This window comes from Folsomia candida, unplaced genomic scaffold (assembly GCF_002217175.1).
Source record: "Folsomia candida strain VU population unplaced genomic scaffold, ASM221717v1 Fcan01_Sc001, whole genome shotgun sequence".
NCBI classification, from domain to species: domain Eukaryota; kingdom Metazoa; phylum Arthropoda; class Collembola; order Entomobryomorpha; family Isotomidae; genus Folsomia; species Folsomia candida.
The window spans coordinates 21,427,956-21,446,006 of NW_019091193.1; the positions used below are offsets into that span (position 1 = coordinate 21,427,956).

General features: G+C 37.1%; 3 protein-coding genes across 9 annotated transcripts in view; 1 reads left to right on the top strand and 2 right to left on the bottom strand.

Annotated features, from left to right (window-relative positions):
- The window catches only part of LOC110844111 (microtubule-associated protein futsch), a 49,901-nt gene extending 45,179 nt beyond the window's left edge, over positions 1–4,722 (top strand). For both annotated transcript variants that reach the window (XM_035860589.1, XM_022090239.2), the window contains 2 exons: positions 913–1,092; positions 1,174–4,722. In XM_035860589.1, the coding sequence (XP_035716482.1) occupies positions 913–1,082 (170 nt within the window). In that variant the 3' untranslated portion in view covers positions 1,083–1,092; positions 1,174–4,722. The remainder of the gene's footprint in view (positions 1–912; positions 1,093–1,173) is intronic.
- A 238-nt stretch (positions 4,723–4,960) lies between these two features.
- LOC110863054 (myogenesis-regulating glycosidase) lies at positions 4,961–13,908 on the bottom strand. Of its 6 annotated transcripts, XM_035860602.1 has the most exons (17): positions 12,384–13,288; positions 10,854–10,964; positions 10,131–10,462; positions 9,277–9,460; positions 9,053–9,187; positions 8,492–8,966; positions 8,373–8,419; positions 8,011–8,268; positions 7,704–7,921; positions 7,536–7,567; positions 7,156–7,272; positions 6,905–7,069; positions 6,655–6,819; positions 6,443–6,523; positions 6,271–6,370; positions 6,025–6,204; positions 4,961–5,941 (listed from the first exon to the last, which is right to left on the bottom strand). In XM_035860602.1, exons 2-17 carry the CDS (start codon positions 10,878–10,880, stop codon positions 5,674–5,676), a joined length of 2,784 nt encoding a protein of 927 aa, XP_035716495.1. In that variant the 5' UTR covers positions 10,881–10,964; positions 12,384–13,288; the 3' UTR covers positions 4,961–5,673. The 6 variants fall into 6 exon arrangements, with proteins under 6 accessions (XP_035716495.1, XP_021967970.2, XP_035716491.1 ...); XM_022112278.2 differs by lacking the exons at positions 10,854–10,964; positions 12,384–13,288 and adding an exon at positions 13,652–13,908; XM_035860598.1 differs by lacking the exon at positions 12,384–13,288 and having other exon boundaries at positions 10,854–11,164.
- Positions 13,909–14,098: 190 nt separating this feature from the next.
- Positions 14,099–17,676, bottom strand: LOC118439363. The gene is made up of 6 exons (XM_035860617.1): positions 17,330–17,676; positions 16,999–17,242; positions 16,126–16,908; positions 15,766–16,028; positions 15,428–15,626; positions 14,099–15,352 (listed from the first exon to the last, which is right to left on the bottom strand). Exons 1-6 carry the CDS (start codon positions 17,586–17,588, stop codon positions 15,022–15,024), a joined length of 2,079 nt encoding a protein of 692 aa, XP_035716510.1. The 5' UTR covers positions 17,589–17,676; the 3' UTR covers positions 14,099–15,021.
- Positions 17,677–18,051: the final 375 nt, after the last annotated feature.

Below are 18,051 nucleotides of genomic sequence, written 5' to 3' on the forward strand. Positions count from 1 at the left end.
AAGAAATGTCAAAAAAGACTGGTGATTCATTTTCAAGAACAAAAGTGCAATTCCATGTCAGTGTGGAGCTGGGAAGCAATTTTTCATAGAAACGGATCCATACATAAAAGCAGGCGTCAGAAGTCAAAATAGCACATATTTGGTTTGGTTTGAATATCTCTGATTTGAAAACAGGATCAATTCACATTTAATTATGTACGCCAGTGTTAGAGAAAATGTTATATGTATCAGCTAAAAAACTGGTAAAAACCATATGTAATTTGTACGTCTGAGATGAACTAAAACCAATAATCTGATTTTAACTAATTTGCATACGAGAAATGATGATATGTGATTTAAATGCCTCTTATTACCTCATCAAATTAAAAAAATCGGGCATAACCAATCCTACACGCGCAAATAATGTTCGTCACCACCATGCATATTATTTGTTTGATTGTGCAGCAGTTTGCAGTCTATCGTCTGGAGCAATGCTGAATGTGATTTATGTTGAAAAGAAAGGACTGAGATGAGACAGCATAGTGATACATTTCAAATTCTCTTTCACTGTCAGTACAGGATTTGCCTAGGGATCGTTGGTTGTGGGAAAGGGAGAGTTAAAAATTCATGACACTTTCAATCTCTCACTGTCGTCCTCAATTTTACATCCATTTTGCATAACTTATGTTTGTATAAAGATCCACTGCGGAAACATTGTTCTTAAAACAAAGTCCATTCTAGTCTAGAAAATGACGTTGAGAGGACAGAGTAAGAAAGAGAAAGTTAGCTTATTATTGATATTTCTTTGCACTTCCAAAGTTTAGATATGCATTTACTTACTAAAGTTTCTAAAACTTTGGGTCCTTACTTGACTCACGTATTCATTTTGTAGAAGATATATGATTGATGAATATTGCATTTTATTTATTTTAGAAACCACAATAATTCCGACATACGACACGGACACGTTGGGATACTGGGTCGTGGACTCGGAGAAAGAGTTGGCTGAGGCAAAGATCGATCTTGCGCCTTCTGCTTCACGATGCACGATCAATTTGCAGGATCATGAAACTTCTTGTGCTGCTTACAGGCTTGAGTTCTAATATGTTAAAGGTTGGCAATAAATTTTACTTGAAAATTGCATTGTATTCCTTGAATATTGACCATTTTCCTCGTATGTTTTAACCTTTACAGATGCAGAACTTGGCACATGATGATGATGATCGAGGCTAAAGCAGCAGTAAATACAGGATACCTTCTACTTCTCTACTCTTGTTAGTACTTACTTATTAACGTACATAAATGCAAATGCAATTCCCAGAGCTAATTTCCGCTGAATTGCTAATATCAATTCCTGGAGACTTGGAACTTGTGTAGAATTAGATATTTTATCCATGACGTGAAACGCAATGCGACGATATATTGCAATTGAATGACTAAATATATTTATGTGGGGACGTATGTAGCATTGGTGTATAAGACTTAACGATTCCATTCAATCTGTAATAACTCTTTCTGTGTCTTGACTTCTAACTGGAGATTTTCATTTCATTTCTATTTATTTCCTGTCTTTTCCATGTCTCGTAAATGCATAGTTCCGTCAATTCCCTAATTTTAAGAGTGTGGGTCGTCTCCTTTTGACAAAATACATAATGTCAAGCAGGGTGGATAAACGTTACCAAAACTAAGTAGGTTTTAGGTTTATGAATGTATTTAATTTTGTGGCACGTGTCATTAATTTTCTTGGATAAAGTAGAACGCCGAGAGTGTTGTACATATGCATTAGCGAGCATCAGTGCAGAGACAGATAAATAGTGACAAGACTGACACGATCATTTGTCGCCTCCACTCATCTTTTCGGATCGGGTTCAGACATGGAGTTTTAAATCACAAGAGAAGCGACTATTATACAATTAGTACCTCACACACACATAGTATATATAGACACATATACATATATATCGTTGGAATTAGGGTGTAATTATGTGTATCAAATTTATCTCAACGTTGTATGTTCACATTTGTGCATTTCAGTTCAGGCAATTAATTATTTGCTGAAGAACAAAATTATCCAATCAAATCCATAATAGTCACAGTTTTAGTTGGGCTTTAACAGGGTTCTAGGAGTAGGCGTAGTCTGCTCTAGATTGTCCTATATTATCTACATAATGCTATCTTCATAAACAATATAATATGCATATGTACAAGTATAGTAATCTATTGTTAAGGTAAGTACCACGAATGCATTTCTCATTAGATTAGGAATAAACCATCATTGATCAATCAATTATGCTAATTATGCTACAATGTTCAACGCCGGATAACAATAAGTCAAGTAATTGCCTCACTAATTTACTGCAAACATATAGAGATAAAACTGATGGTATGTGGGTGGTCGTGATCATCATCAGAACCAGAAGCTTATAAAAGTGTCGATAACATTAAAATGTTGGGGACGGTGGGTAGCGAAATGATTGACTACTGATACGCAATCGTTGTAGGTGTGTACATTTAGTTTTTATAATACGCTAGCTCGTATAATCTAACTATCACTACGATATTATTTGAATTGCAGCATCCAATCACTTTATGAAACATCAGTTGATTAAGAACAAATCCTTATACTATCCAAATATGTAATTATCCTGAGAGCTGAATAGGACGGCAACATTCGTAGGAAGAGTATTTCTAGTGTCTGCTCAATAGAAAGCCGTGATAAGAAGTAGCGATGTGGGTTTGGATGGGGCTTGATTTGACTAATTTAGTCAGGATCCTACATCGAATTTGCAATTGTGCTTATGAGACGGCAGCACCCTACATAATTCTTAATTCTTCTCATGTTGTTCTATACAACTTTAATGTTTAATACTATTTAATACTTTAATACATATATCGCATAGTCTCCCATTTTTAGTCCATGTGCACAGCTAAAAATTCGCTGCCCTGTTATGATTTCGATTTAATTTGTATTTTATAGCAGGGATGCATATAAATAAACATGTGTAAAAACTCTAAGCACTCTTCCCTTTAAGAAATAAGATAAATCCACTGATTCGTGTGGTGCTGGTTGATGCCTTCACATACTATAATTGGCCAAGTTGCAGATAATCTGTTGGGTGCGTGCCGAGAAATTGAGGTTCACTAATTATGGGATGATGATACAGCTAAAATTAAATTATCAAGCCGGTTAGGAACGACTTTTCTTTGTAATAAATAATCTCTCGTTGTCATCATTAAATAAATGCCTATCATCGGGAAAAGTGTAAATAATTAAGAAATCTAAAAATGCAACCCACGCCACTAAATGCTATCCAATTGTGAATATTGTAAATCCATCCAGTCCACACTGCTACATAATATAATTGTCAATTCTACTAATAAATGATACCCCCTCAACTTTTAATTTACAAAATGGGAGAATGTAAGACTCCATTCGTTTAAAAAAAGCGAATGGGTCATGTTTGGAGCAAAAACCAAAAAGATAGGATAGGATGAAAGCTTGTCATAGCTCTTGATACTGGAATTGAAAATGTGCGTGTAGAGTGCATAATAAAATAAGTTAACTATTGTTCCACGAGGAGTCTTAGCAGGATCACAATGAAGTCGTTTTAATTATTATTATTATTAGATATTAAAGTTGCATTAGGTAATTTTAGCTCATTCTAAAACTGTAAAGATTGATAATCTGAAAACGCTTAATATAAGGAATGGGAAATAATATAAAAATCATCGCTACAAAGCCTTGTCGCGGCTGGCGGTTGATAAATAGCCAACATCTCGGAGATTTTAACTTTGTTAGCTGTATTACGTATTCTAAAGTCGTTTCATTTTAACAACCACGAGTACTTTTTTAATGAATAAGAGAATCGAACGAAATGTCAGTCTGGAGTTTCGTCCATTGACGAATAATTAAAGATTTAAAGACTTTGGGTGTCCCAAGGAAAGTCGAGTGTGCTGTTGTCAACTTGTACATACATTTATTATGAGTAGTATATAATTAATAAAATCTTCTTCTCATAGTTGGGATTACACTTATTAAGAAAATTACTGAAGCAAGTATGCAAGTGGGTGGGTGGTTGGTTGGAAGAATTATGAAACCACTTCTGGTAGGAAAATCGCTGTTAATGAAGGGTTGGAATTTTCCAAACAGAATTTCAGAGAAAAATTCAAGGATAAAAGTTAAACGTGAACTGTGGCTCTTATGTAAAAATGGACTGTTATTATATTTAATTTTTAAAGAAAATAGAAAATATATCTTCCTCCAGGAGTGTCATTATGAAGCCAGCAGGATAGAGTGGGGTAGTAGGTTAAGCTGGCAATATTGGTGTAATGCCAGGGATGAAGGTTCGTGATCTGATACGACGAATTGACTGCTATGATCGGCTAGTTCTGCAGTAAGTACATGAGAAAAGCAAACGTTTAATCATCTATAGTAAAAAAAAACATTAGGCGTTTAAAATTTGAAGTGCGTCATAAAACTGGACCCCTTCCTAATAAATAAAACTTTAATCAGCGTCGCATATAAATACACTAATCTTTCTTGTCATATATTTCACGCATCATTGAAAGAAAAGTACGAGGTGCATGAATGCATTGCATCGCTGACCGACTTGCGCTAGGTAGCTGGTATTCACCAACATTGATAAATGCAAAGTACTTATCATCATCTGAAAGTGTGCTTACTCAAAACTAAGTAGTAGCCGATAGTTTGCGTAACTGAACACCAGCCTGCTACGATTGCTGCTAAAACATTATTCACATTTCAGAAACAGAGAATGTAGACGATAGATTAATAGGAAAGAGAACAATTAACTAACGATATTAATTAATTAATTAACCTACGCTATCGTTCCACCCTCGAAAACTACTGTCGTTAAATCAATTGCTAAACTTTTAAAGAGGTAGAAATCTAATGAAATCTTCCGCTTTGTGAAAGCCTTCATTACAAGTTTACTAATTTATGACTAAAAAACAGTTCCTATCATTTTGTCAAAACAACGTAATTTATTGCTGAAGATAAAGTAATTAGACGATTTGTGCTTATTTTACAATATATTTTATGAATACATGTTTTCCATTTTGTGTTAAATCTTATAGTTTAATTGCATTCGTATTAAAGATCACATTTTTTCCCTTTTCAGATAAAATACATTATGTAGAAGCATTTACATTACTGTGCATTACATTACTGTGCTTTAAATGGCTATAGATTAAATGAAATAAATAAAAACTATGTTAATAAATTACTGTGTACATGTGGTTCTAATTATTGCATCAACTATCCTACGAGTAATTGCTAACAAATAAAATCCTACAAAAAACGGACTAGAATCACACAATAATTTTTCACCACTGTCCGAAACTTCATGAACTCCTTCCTCTTGAATCAGTGGATTATATAATAAGTATGTATATCATTAAATACCCATACTTTTGTCAGTAAGTAATTCCAAAAAATCGTTATATGTGGAATGGAACGGACGGGCAGACATTCCCAAAAAATAGGTCGCACCACTAATATACAGATGTAGTCGTTTTGTAGGTAAATATGGTTCTGATGCGTCTAATCCTAATCACAGGCTTGCTCAATTTCTACTGTTTGATCAGACCCATAAGTTTTACAAGCTAAGCTAAACATAACATAATTAAGAAAGACGTTGAACATGCAAATTTGTGCAGCTAAATATTTAGTGTCTAATTGTCAAGGACATAGCTGCCAACCCCTGGCATTTTAGTGAAGAAAGGAATCTGGTTTTCCTTGACTCTGTAATGATGCAGCCATTTCTCTCCTTTGGTCGGACTGCCATCCATTTCATTCCTCCAGATCCCCTTTGGGAGGTAAATATCCCGTTCTACTTCGCCCGGGCGTATCACAGGAGCGACAATAATATCCTCTCCAATACTGAACTCATCTGAAATTTTAAGACAAGTGGCGTCCGTAGGGTCAATCATCCAGAGTGGTCTAAGATGAGTTAAAAAAATAATTTCATGTCTTGCAATTCTGTCATTAATTAGATTTTCAATTTTCCTTAGTCTTCTGCATACCGAATAACTGGCAAACCAGTCGTCAAAGACTGATCAATCGCTTTCTTAATGTACGGGTACAATTTATTCTTGCGAGTGAAATACATATTTGTTGCAATATCCACAACTTTTTGATCGTAATCGCTGGGGAGGAAGGAATATTGGACAACGGGAAGAAAATGTACCAATTCCAACCAACGGCTAAAAATTAGAAATAAATATTCGTACTTATTTGAATTACAGATGTATATAGTTGTATAAATGTACATGTATAAATCGCGGTCAGGTACACGGAATGACCCTTCGCTACTCATCCGGTAACTAGCGTTAGATTTGCCTACTGGCCAGAAGTCACCTCCAATAGCACCTGATGAGTCAAGTTCCTGATTATTTGACTTGATATGCCCAGTGTCTTTAGTTCTAATCATTAATAAAATACCTGGAATGATGAATGGGTATCCTGCCACGCCCATTGTTAAAATATTGGGTATCACAGATTGCAATCCTTCCCAAGAACTTTCTGTTGGTGACAATTAATACCCCAAAGATTTTATGTACTATAGGTTTTACATATATACTCCGTCTTACTCCACATTTGAAGTAGTATATTCATGCACTTGTAAAATCAGAGATTTAGTAATTTTCACAAACCTGTTGGACTCAAGGATACAAAAGTGGGAAGCTTTGGTAACTTTACAGCGCTTGAAACTACAATGGTACGCACATGTTGAATGGGTCGCAAAGCTTTAAGAAATAGGTCCTTGTAGTAATCCGAGCTAGACAGCGGTTTAGAAAACTCGTAGAATTTGGGGAGATCTAAAGTGTCCAATTATTTTACAATTGTTTTACGTGGTGCCTTACTGCCTTGTTGCATTGAATTATAAACTCGTCTTTGCCTTACCGTATGTGGTTCCAAGGTCAACATAAAGGGCATCAATTCGATACTTATCAACCACAGCCGAGACTTTTTTCTCTAACCATTGCTGGGCTGATGATTTTGTACAATCCAGGACTGCAACACTAGTCCAATTCTTATACTGGGTAAGCGCTGGTACTTTTTTCTTATCTAAGGTTCGATGACGCATGAAACCATGTTATTAGTTAATTAACACCCGGTAATTATTTCATCGTTAGTATTTGAACAAAAAATACCCGAATTCTTCTCTGCTAACCAAATCTCATCGTCGTTATCACCCGCGTACAATCCTTCTTCGTAATTTCGGGACTGGGTGCTGAAAAATGGTTGAATTGTCAATGCAACTTTGAAACCTGAAATTTTAGAATACTTTAGATACATTTTTATTGAAAAACAACGAATACGATATCTTCTGCATAGCAAACTCTAGGTAAATACGACGCCAAACCAATGGCGTATAAATGGATTTGAGACAAAAACCAAGCCACGTCATTATGTTGCGTCTTTTCTTAAACTACGTGGAAGAGGCATATTTGACCTTTTCTTCTTCAATGCCAATCCTCCGGCACAGACAGTACCCCAAAATAATTTCTAGTTATCCTTATATAAAACGTACCTCGTCTTCGAGTTATATTCAGCGTTTCGTCCCTGAAAATGGTACATTATAGAATACTTTAGTTTTTGATGAAAAAAGTAGGGATTGAGATATCCCAGCAAACGTAGTAATTAGTAATGTCCCACTGCGTCCCCTCAAAACTAGATGTAGTATGAATTAAGCATTTACATTGTGGGGAATCTTGTGAGGTCCATAGCCAAGTCTCCAATCCTCTGCTGCCAACTTTCGTCAAATAGAATATATCCTTCAGAAAGGTGAAGGGATGCAATACGATCCGTGTAGTTCAGAAGAGCTGCCTCGCTAAAATGCCCGTGGTTTATCGTTTCTGGCAAAATTCTCCAAATTGGAGACTGTGCTAAGAGTCGAGCCACTTGAAGATCTTCGTGCTAAATTAATTCGGTTATAATAATATTTCATACATAGTTTCATGTAGCTTACATACTTAAAAGCATATGTCGTTGATTTGTTGTATTACCTTTAATCCGTCCCAGATGTCCTTATCTGCCAAAAGTTCCGCAGTTTCTAGTGCGTTTTCTCCAGTACAAATGGTGTAATTCAGATGTAGTGGACGAGTAGGTCCATTTTGCCTATTTCTTTGCCCGTTTTCTTGTGGGTCGTTCCCATATCCCTCAAATCGTGATCCCAAGCACAACTTCCGGTCTCCGTCCTCATTTATGGACACATGGAGAGGAGTGTCTTCGGTAATTTGAATTGCTGCTCCATCGGAATTAATCTGACATAAAATAAAATACACATGCATACAAAAAACACTTAAGTATGTAAGATACATACAAATACGCCACCGCGAGCTTAAAATAAATGCACAAATTTTCTCACAAAGAATCGTCCAAGTGTTCTGCCCCATTGGAAGTGCGTATCAGATTCTGTTAAGAATTGTAGACTTTAAAATTATTGCAAAAAAAGTCAGATAATATGAAATGTCTTTTCTCAATTACCACTGGTCATTCTGTTGCCCGTGATGAAAGGTGAGTACGGGACGCTGGTTTTATTTAATGGCCAGTGATCAGAACCAGGAATTTCTCCACCGCCATAAAAGTGTCCACCGCCTCGTTCACCCAACGAGTAACAGTCTTTTAGTTTGAAATCCGGATTTATTGCTTCCCAGTATATTTCATAACAGCGGAGACTGCTAGCACGACCTTCAGGAGCAGCCGTTGAGTCGTTGGGAGCTGCTGAAAATCCCGTGTCCATTAAATTTTGATGCTTAATTCGAAAGTAGAGACGAGCTTTGTTCATCCATTCCAAACACGTATGTCCAGGTTTCTCATCCTGCTTGAGACAAGGCCATGCTTTATCCTTTTTCGCAAGATTGGCCCCTAAAATGCCGGTCAAAATATCTTTGCCTTTCTCGTTGGAGACACGAATCCTCCGATCTTTATGTGAAAAACGAATTCTATCAAAGTAGGATTTCTAGAAAAAAATAAGTAGTTCAGAAATGGTGAGCAATGCATTATTCAAAGCTGCATCAATTGTGCATATCCATATCTTAACCATACTTGCAGTTCCTTTTCTTGATGAATCACATAGATTGAACCCACGAGCAGGATTATTGTTAAAAATAAAATGGCTACAAAAACTTGCAGTTTGTACTCTTTAGGTTTCCTCTTGTGGAAAATTTTTGGAATAGGAACCTAGAAATTAAACATTTGATAACAACGAATAATTGTACGATATCTGGGCATAAATGAGAGATTAGCTTGAATAATGCAATGGAAATTACGGAATTTAATTTGTCTTTGAATATTTTTGTAAATTTATTGCCCCCGTTCTGTTGCACAGGCGAGTCCCCTTTATTATCCACGTCTTCATCTGTCGTGTCTCCATCGGGATCGGACTTGAGAAAATTTGAGTCGGCTATCTTCAAAGGAATAATTCCCGAATTTCGTCTAGTAGCGAGGGGTTTTCTGTAAATGTGAAGATCAGTATTGTTTCGTGTAACTTAATTAAAGGTTACAAATTACGAACTGACGTACTCCTCATCAACTTTATCTAAGGGTCGAATTTCCTTAGTTGAACCCATATTTCAAAAATGTTTCATTCTCAGAACTGACACGGCAAATATCTAATGTAATGGCAGCTTAAAACAATAATGTTCCTTACACGTATCTATTTACTCTTATGCTCAATTGCTCACTTTTTGCTCAATTATCAAAGTACTTTGCAGTGTAATTTAGATTTGCTTTTTTTAGAAAAATGCCATGCAGTCGGCATGCTTTCCTCCTCGCCTCCAGTTTATTAAATCCAAAGTCCCACGAGGGAAACAATAAGAGTTATCAGTATCGAATTTGATGGCGTGTGACTAGTACGTAATAAAGATATGACAAGCACAGTAGTGGCCCAGCTGAACGCTGATATACATAAATAATTGCCATGATAAATTAACAAACAGCTTAATCACCCTTTTTACAGCCGTCGTCATTAATGAATGCACTTAAATGTGCAATAATTTCTCTTCTGTGGTTCAAATTATGGAATGACGTACATTCAGAGCAAATTATGGGTACAAAATATTTTGAAGAATGTTTTGGTGCCGTACACTTTGTGCATGTCACAAATCATCAAATGTTCACTCACAAGCAGATTTCCGTGTCATCGTCTAGTTCTCCTTTCTTCTTGGTCTTCTTGGTGCTTCTTCCCTTCGGGTCGAGAGATATGCCAACTCGCACTCTCCCGGACGGTACGGGATGTGAGGACACAGGACTTTCGGTCTCACTCATGTCCAAGTCACTAATTTCCTCTGATTCCGAGTGCACGGGTTCATAATTTAGCCCACTTTTGCTTGGACCCGTCACCTGCCCGATCCGCCTTCTTGCTGGGGGCAGAGGGCTGGGACAGGCGTCCGGAACCCGAATGCCCCCCGCCTCAACCAAATCATCGAAGGACGAATTGATCGGGGGCTTCGTTTGCTGGATTGGAGGAAGAATAGAAAAAATACGTGTACAAATCTTTGTGAGCAATTATCATGCCAATTTTAAGAAATCAACAAATTCCACAGGTCACTTAGTAAATCATAAGAACGATACATATTCCTACACAAACCTTAGTGAGGTCAGAGGCAGACATTAGATTGAGGTTTCAACAGTAAGAGTGAAAATATTTACAAACGCACACAAGTTTTTCCCAAGGAATGAATTCAACATAAACAATTATTTATAATTACATTGTAAAATATTTCACGCACAACTAGAAATTATACACATCAACATTACGGTCACAACGTACAAATATTTATACGAATGCTATAAATTTATCACACGGAACAGAGATTAATTATTTACTACGTGTATTGACTATTACATTTCTCATTAGCAAGACGCGATTCATTATTCCCCGAGATGTAGATATTTTTGTCACTGGAGAATTCGGTTCGTGTTACGGAATATCCATTATTGAGTTCGGAAGAAGTGACTGCAAAAATATTAAGATACAATTTTCCTCGACTTGTGTTAATAGGTAAATAAATTATATTAAGGAAGAGATCTCTGCTGGAATATAGCAGTGAATACATACACATCGAATCATGTACAAAAGGCGTTAGGACATGGTTTTGACGAATTCATACCTTAATTGCGGGATGGTTTTTAGTTGTAGAGATTTCTAACATTTTTTATGTGAAAGCCCATGTCTCAAACTATAGGTAAGCATATCTGGCTCCCGATTTTGTGTACTCTACGAAATGAGGCAAGGTTAAATTTGGAGAGGTGTCCTTTTTTAGTTTTCCAAACCAGTGTTCTTATAAAATGGCGTTGAACAAAATATTGTTTTCTGAGGTCCTGGTGCAAAAATCGTCTTTGCGACTATTATCAAGGGACTTAGCATGCTTTTCACTATATAAAACCACTTTTGTATCATGCTTATCTTTTAAGTCCCTTTTGTAGTCTAGCTTCCTACTTGTCCTAATGGAATGCTCTCGTGAACGCATCTCCTCGACTTTTAAGGCCCCCACATTTTAGGACTTTGATGCTAAAAATCCCTAACGTGGTTTTTATCCAAGGTACATATAGTATATTGCACTGTAAGTACTTTTGATAAAATTCTGATAAGTGGTTACACCCCAGGAAATGGGATTCCATCAAACCCTATAAATTTTTTACAAAAGTTCTCCTCAAAATTGAAGCGGAACTTTAAATTTTTTTTAACTAATCAAAACACAGTAATTTTATTATTTTGTCACTTGTACCTTGTAGGTAAAATAGTTCTTCAGCAGGAGACACAAAAAAGTTATTAAAATTTGTTTCCAACAAAATTTGACCATTAATTTCCCAAATTAGTTCACGAGTTTTTTATGATTCCCCGTCAGCTGATTAGCTAGGGTCCTTCTTCAAAACTGTTTACCCAAAATCTTCACTGCTTAATTTAATATTACTTAGGACACTTTGAGCTTTGCCCTCAATCTTCATTTGACCCAGTCGGTCCGTTTTCAAGGTCAGCAGGTCAATTTCCCGGTGCACGGTCCGATTGATCACTTTTCATGGAAAAGTATCAGCGACGATGGAGGCCTAACGTTATGTAATTCATTGTGGATTCTTTTATTATTTCATGCAATGATTATCTAGGGTTGTAATATTAACAATTATTCACCTCTGACCTCTTAGGTTATCATGCTATATGAGTAATTCAGTTTGGAAAGTGTTTTTTTGGCTCCTTCCAACTCTGGGGGCACTGGAGGGGGCATTTATAAAGCTATCGGCCTAAAATTTTAAATATATCTTTTTGAGAGTATTATCTTGCAACTGACCAAAAATCAGTTCAAAATTCAACTCCTCGCCAGAGATATTCACCCGCGAATTCGTCAAAACCATGTCCTAACGCCTTTTGTAACTTAACACGTCAAAGCCATATGAGGTTTGCTCTTCTTGCAGACTGCAATGCATATTGCCTGAATTGTTTCAGCGTGCAGAATAACTACGCGAGTTCACTGCTATTACATTCAAATCAGTCTTAACGATAATAAAAAAACAGGCATGAAATAGTCCAAACATGAAATGGCAGTATATTCCTTTGTATTACAGACGAAATGTGGAGAGTTGAATACGCACGCACAAAGTCATCGTCAGCTTCAGGATTATTATTCAGCGAAACATACACTGGACAACATATCCAATTAACTTGTTGTTGAATGGCATTAGTTTATTCATACATTTGTAGTTACACACATAGACGATGGATGTGCAGTTCTTATTAAATACATGGGGTGAACACTTCGATTCAACAAACTAAAAAATTGTTATGGTCAACCAGTCCACTGAAAATTCACTGTTTTGCAGAGGCCTATAGAATCACAAGTCGCGTGGATAGTTTCACCTTTTTGTCAATGCCACTAACAAAAAATTCACTTGTGTAGTTACTGCAGCTGGATAGCATCATCTTCTCTGAGCAAATGAGTTTGATGTAGATAGTTCCCGATGGATCTTGATAATACCGGTTTTATTTCTTCTATTAAATAATCCTCGCTATTGTGTGCCACTTTTTACACTCGCATAAATTCTAAGATTAATATCACCAAAGCACAAATTGTGTTTATTACACATTTACAAATATAATGCGTCCATATGAAATTATGTTGTAAACTTTTAGAGTCCTTTACATACCTGTATTTACTCGTTTCTGAAGTAAATACGTGTTATGCATGTTTCTAGTAAAGGTAGGTACAATTACTAATAATTATATTAGTTAATAATGGGCAACAAACGCGCAAACTACGAAAAATATTGCAGTGACAAATTATTGTAAAATCCCCATGATACTTCTTATCACACATGAAGTGAGGTGACAATCCACCACAGATACTCAAGTGAAGATAACTCTAATCATTCGATATCACACCATTCGTGTGAAAACACTGAAACGTTAGATGGACTACATGTTTGTAGTTCAGCAGTGGAAATCCATAGTACTTTTTTCATATGGAATGTGAGGAATTTTCATGAACCCTGAATTCCTGCTACATAACTTTTATACTATGCTTGCGTCACTTTATACAAATTTGCAAAATACGTAAGATTATTATGACCATGAAAAAGGACCAAGATTTGTACAGAAAACAAGATTCGTCGATATTTTGAACAATTTTACATTTGTAGCTATTGGCTTACCCAGCTGTGCTCTGCAATTTTGAGAAGCAGCTGCAGGTCAAGTCCTTGGGGCATAGAAATGGAGTTTCGTCGACCATCCCTCGACAACATTTCCGAGAGTGGGGGTTGAGCCTCGCCATCGTCTTCCATGCTTTTCAGTTTTTCAAAGACGCACTATAACTAATGATAAAATAACAGGAAACTTTCACTCTGACGTATCTAACAACTGGTAATTTACAACTTTTCGTTCGCATTTATCAACATTTATGCACATTAGATTTTTTTGTGACTTTGCTAATTAAGATCGAAATACGCATTCAATAAGATACACTTTCTAACGTCGTCGAACTTTTTATTTCTTAAGTGAAATAATTCAAGTAATTTGACAAGACACCAATCGTCGTAATGTGTGTGATGTATTCGAGTCGATATCTAAAGATAAGTAAATATCTAAATGCCAATTGTGTGAGAATACCATCCGACACTGTTTCATAATTTAAACAAACGTGAAAATTGGACAATAATTGCAAATTGGCCGTGAAATGGATAAGGAAACTCTAAATGTGTACAAGAGCAGTAACCTGCTCCCTTGTCGCAACGCACATGCATAGAAACAATAATTGTATGAATTTTAACAGGTAGGTTTCTTTTAAGCAAAAAGCCCTGAGGTATGTATCTCATATATATTCGTGATATTAAATTAACGCTCGACTCGTCTGACAGTTGGGTGTGCAAATATTCCATGGACGGAATGCGAAACTTTTTGTCTACTATATTCAATGTGTGTTACTCTCATTATCCGGTTTAACAATTACCTGTACCTCAAATCACAACACATATCACACCCAGGTACACTGGCCTACGTTTGTTGCTCGTGGAGTTTTTTAGTCCGAAAGAATACTAAATAGGACACGACTTGCATTTGTTATGTATCTGCTTATAATGTTGAGCGAAAGATATGGTAAGATCTGTCCCTCAATATCTTAACAAGACTTGTGCAATAATGGTAAACATGCATGTGCTTCTAGACAAATTCGACTTATTATGCTGACAATACCACCTTTAGAATAATTATGCTCATGCTTATGATAACTTGTCGTCACAATTAATGATGCGTCTACGCTCAACCTGTATAAGAATGATGCTCCATGGATGAGCAAGTTGAGCGTTCAGTTTATGAATATTTATGAATAATAAATCGCATTATTCCGAAGCTGAATATTATGGATCGAGCAACTGTTGTAATAAAATTAGTATATTTTTCCCGTATATACTATATAATAGCATAAAACAACTTTCATGTCATCTCGTGTGTTGGTGAAAAATTTGTGAAAACTATGCATTTGTATTTAATAATTAATGATAATGACGGAAATCTGGATCGTGTTTGATCATTTCGTCGTTTCAGCTGAACTAGTCACATGTTCACCCCGATGAAGGGTTTCCAGAGAGGGTGGAGACTTTGGGCTTCCGTGACCTTCTTCACGATGGTGCTGGAAATGAGATGCCACGTGCGGTGTTCCTCGTCTCAGGGCACGTTTCGTCTCCTTTTTCGGCCCGGCTCCCCCCCGGACTTCATCGTTCAGAGGCACCACGACACGACTCACCCTGCTCTGGCCGAATCGTAATTTATGCTGGTTCTTTTTCAACTTAAACGTGCGAGGAGGAACGGCAACACTTTTGCGAACGTCTGAAGGATGATCATCAGAAGTAGGGGTTGGCCTGTTACGTTTTTAATGACCAATGTTAAATTAGCTTCAATGTTGCACTTAAAAATAATTCAGTATGTAAATAAACTTGAAAGTATGGACGTCGTAAGTTCTTGGCCGTTTTGTTTTCTCTCCTGAAGCTCTGTTGTTATTCCATGCTTGCACATGCTTTGTGGCCGAATGTGGGGCTCGCCTTGACACGACTCCCATGTCATCAACCGAGTCCATGAAGTCGGAGGGCGGAGCTGGCACCATTTCTGGAGGAAATATTTGACCACTCAATCCCCCTGCACAGTTTGTAATATATTTACAGATAAATTTTACAAATGCCTACATAAATACGTATGTGCATATCCACATAAGTCGAATTAATCATAAAATGTGTAGTATGCATCTGCATATGTTATATTATTATAAGTGAATCACCTTCGCTGAGTGGGACGGAAGATTTCCTTACGAGCTCGATGAGATCCTTTACTTGGCATTCAGATGGGGAACAATTTCTTGGGTCATTGTACCCACGCCCAGTTGTGGCTCGATTGCCCTTTACTTTCTTTAACTTTCTTTTTGCAAAGGAGTCTCCAGGTCCAGACTTGTCCAGGCTCAGAGACTGATTTTGATCTCCAGTGGCTGCAGGTTGGCCACATAGCTGACAGCGTTGACCGAAATTAGACTTGCATACGTGAGGTCTTTATAAAAATTAACTAATATGTCATATGGTATGAATTGAATAGAATATTAAATTTATTTATAAACCACAATCCAAATATGTGCTAAAGTACATACGTGTAAAATCTACGAAAATCGGGTTCCGGAGGTCTTCCCAGCTCTTTATTCCTTTCCTTTAAGTACTGGGGAATTTTTCCATAATCTAATTTATTTACGTAGATACAGGCCAGCCCGGAAGGACAGTATTTGTGTCTTGTTCCTATTGTGTCATCCACGTAAATGGGAGTTGGTCTTCTTGGTGGAAGGGTACATGCACGTCGAGCGTTGAAATACACATAGTCGTACTTGTCCAAGTCCAGGGGAGGCCGAGTTGAAGGTCTGGTAACTGGTCTTTTCGGTTCCTGAATAATCACAGGGAAAGAAGGCAATGGTGCTTTCTTTGGAACTGGAGCTGGTTTTCGGTGTTCTATTTTTCTTTGTGGGGCCGCTGGTGTTGGTGGTTGAGGAGATGGGATAGTTGGGGTTACACCTTTAGGTTTTGGGGATGGTGGTGGGGAATCGAATTCTACTTCCGTGCCTGGTGGAGACTCCAAGTTTTTAGGCAGTTTTTTCTTTCTCCTTTCCGAGTAGAAACGGGACGGGTCTTCGACATACGGATCTCCAAAATAGTAAGGGTCTCCGTGGTCCAACGAATGGACGGATTTTCTTTTGCTTAAGCTTTTCTCTACGTCTGATGGGAAATCTTGGCCTGTGTGAACTTTATCTGAAGTCAGCTCCTCGTGATATTCTTTGACTTCTCCCGTTGGATCACGCCATACCTCTAAGCGAGCCAACATTGCTTCACCTGGTTGTCCTTTTCCCCCAAGTTTCACTGGGACACCGTGCTTTGATACTCCAAACCTGCATATTTATTTGTGACCCAATTCTAGTTACCAAGTTTAAATATTTATGAACAATTTCCAAATTCATGGGTTTAATGTTTGTGCTTACCGATGATCCACATCGTCCTTTCTCTTTTCTCTCCACCGTGATTGGAGATTTCCTCTATCCGCTTGGCGTTGTTTGATTTGATGTGTGTCGATCCACTTGGATTTGTAAGATTTTTCTGTGGTCAACCAGTGAGATGCTGTTTCGTTGGCTGCAATCTGCCATTCTGCGCCATGGTGGAAGTATCGTGGGAAGAAGAACTGTTTACTTTCGCCAGGCCGTTCTTTTTTAGCAAAGTCCGGTTTACCTTTAGTGAATTAGTTATTAGTACGAGGACACAAACATTCCATATTATTTTCCTCAACCCAGACTATGCCCTTGGATAAATCAATACCATATTTCTTGGGATTTTTCCATCGCTTCAGCTCCAACTCTGGGTCAGTGATGTCTGCATGTTTTTTGACACCATTCTCGTTACTGTCAGCGTCCTGCTCCTTTTTGGACGGGGCAGGATCATTTTCTGGTTCCTGGTCTCCAGCTACTGGTCCAAGGTTTTGCCCTTTATTTGTATCATTTTTAGGCTTTCCCTTAACATTACTAACTGTCTGTGTCTTCGTTTTATTTCCAACGTCCACTTTTCTTGAGCCGTGCATTGCTTACGACATGTCGGTTAAACATATTACATTCATTCTTTTTATTTATTAATGCAAAAGAAAACTAAAGCTCTTATTTAAACAAAAATTTGCATTTATTAGTTAAACAAATAGTCATCCATTTAGCATTTTATACGTATTCACGATTGCTTGACTTTTAGTGCCTAGTTACCCTTAACGGTTGCGACAAATGGTCGAGTTACAAATAAAATAATTATTTTTAAAATCTTTGGTTCTTCTCCCATAGGCGACAGAACCAACTACTTTGACCTTTAATAACTTTTGAACGGGCAGACATAGAGACTTAATTCATTAGGATGAAATCATCCTAATTTTTAGCTTGATTTTTTAAGCTGAAAATCTCGAGGGTACTATTTCGAATAGTAAACTTGAAATCTCCAGCCTTTATGTAGCCCGAGTCAGACTGCGGTTATTGGTCAAACCAAACATTTTCAATGAAATT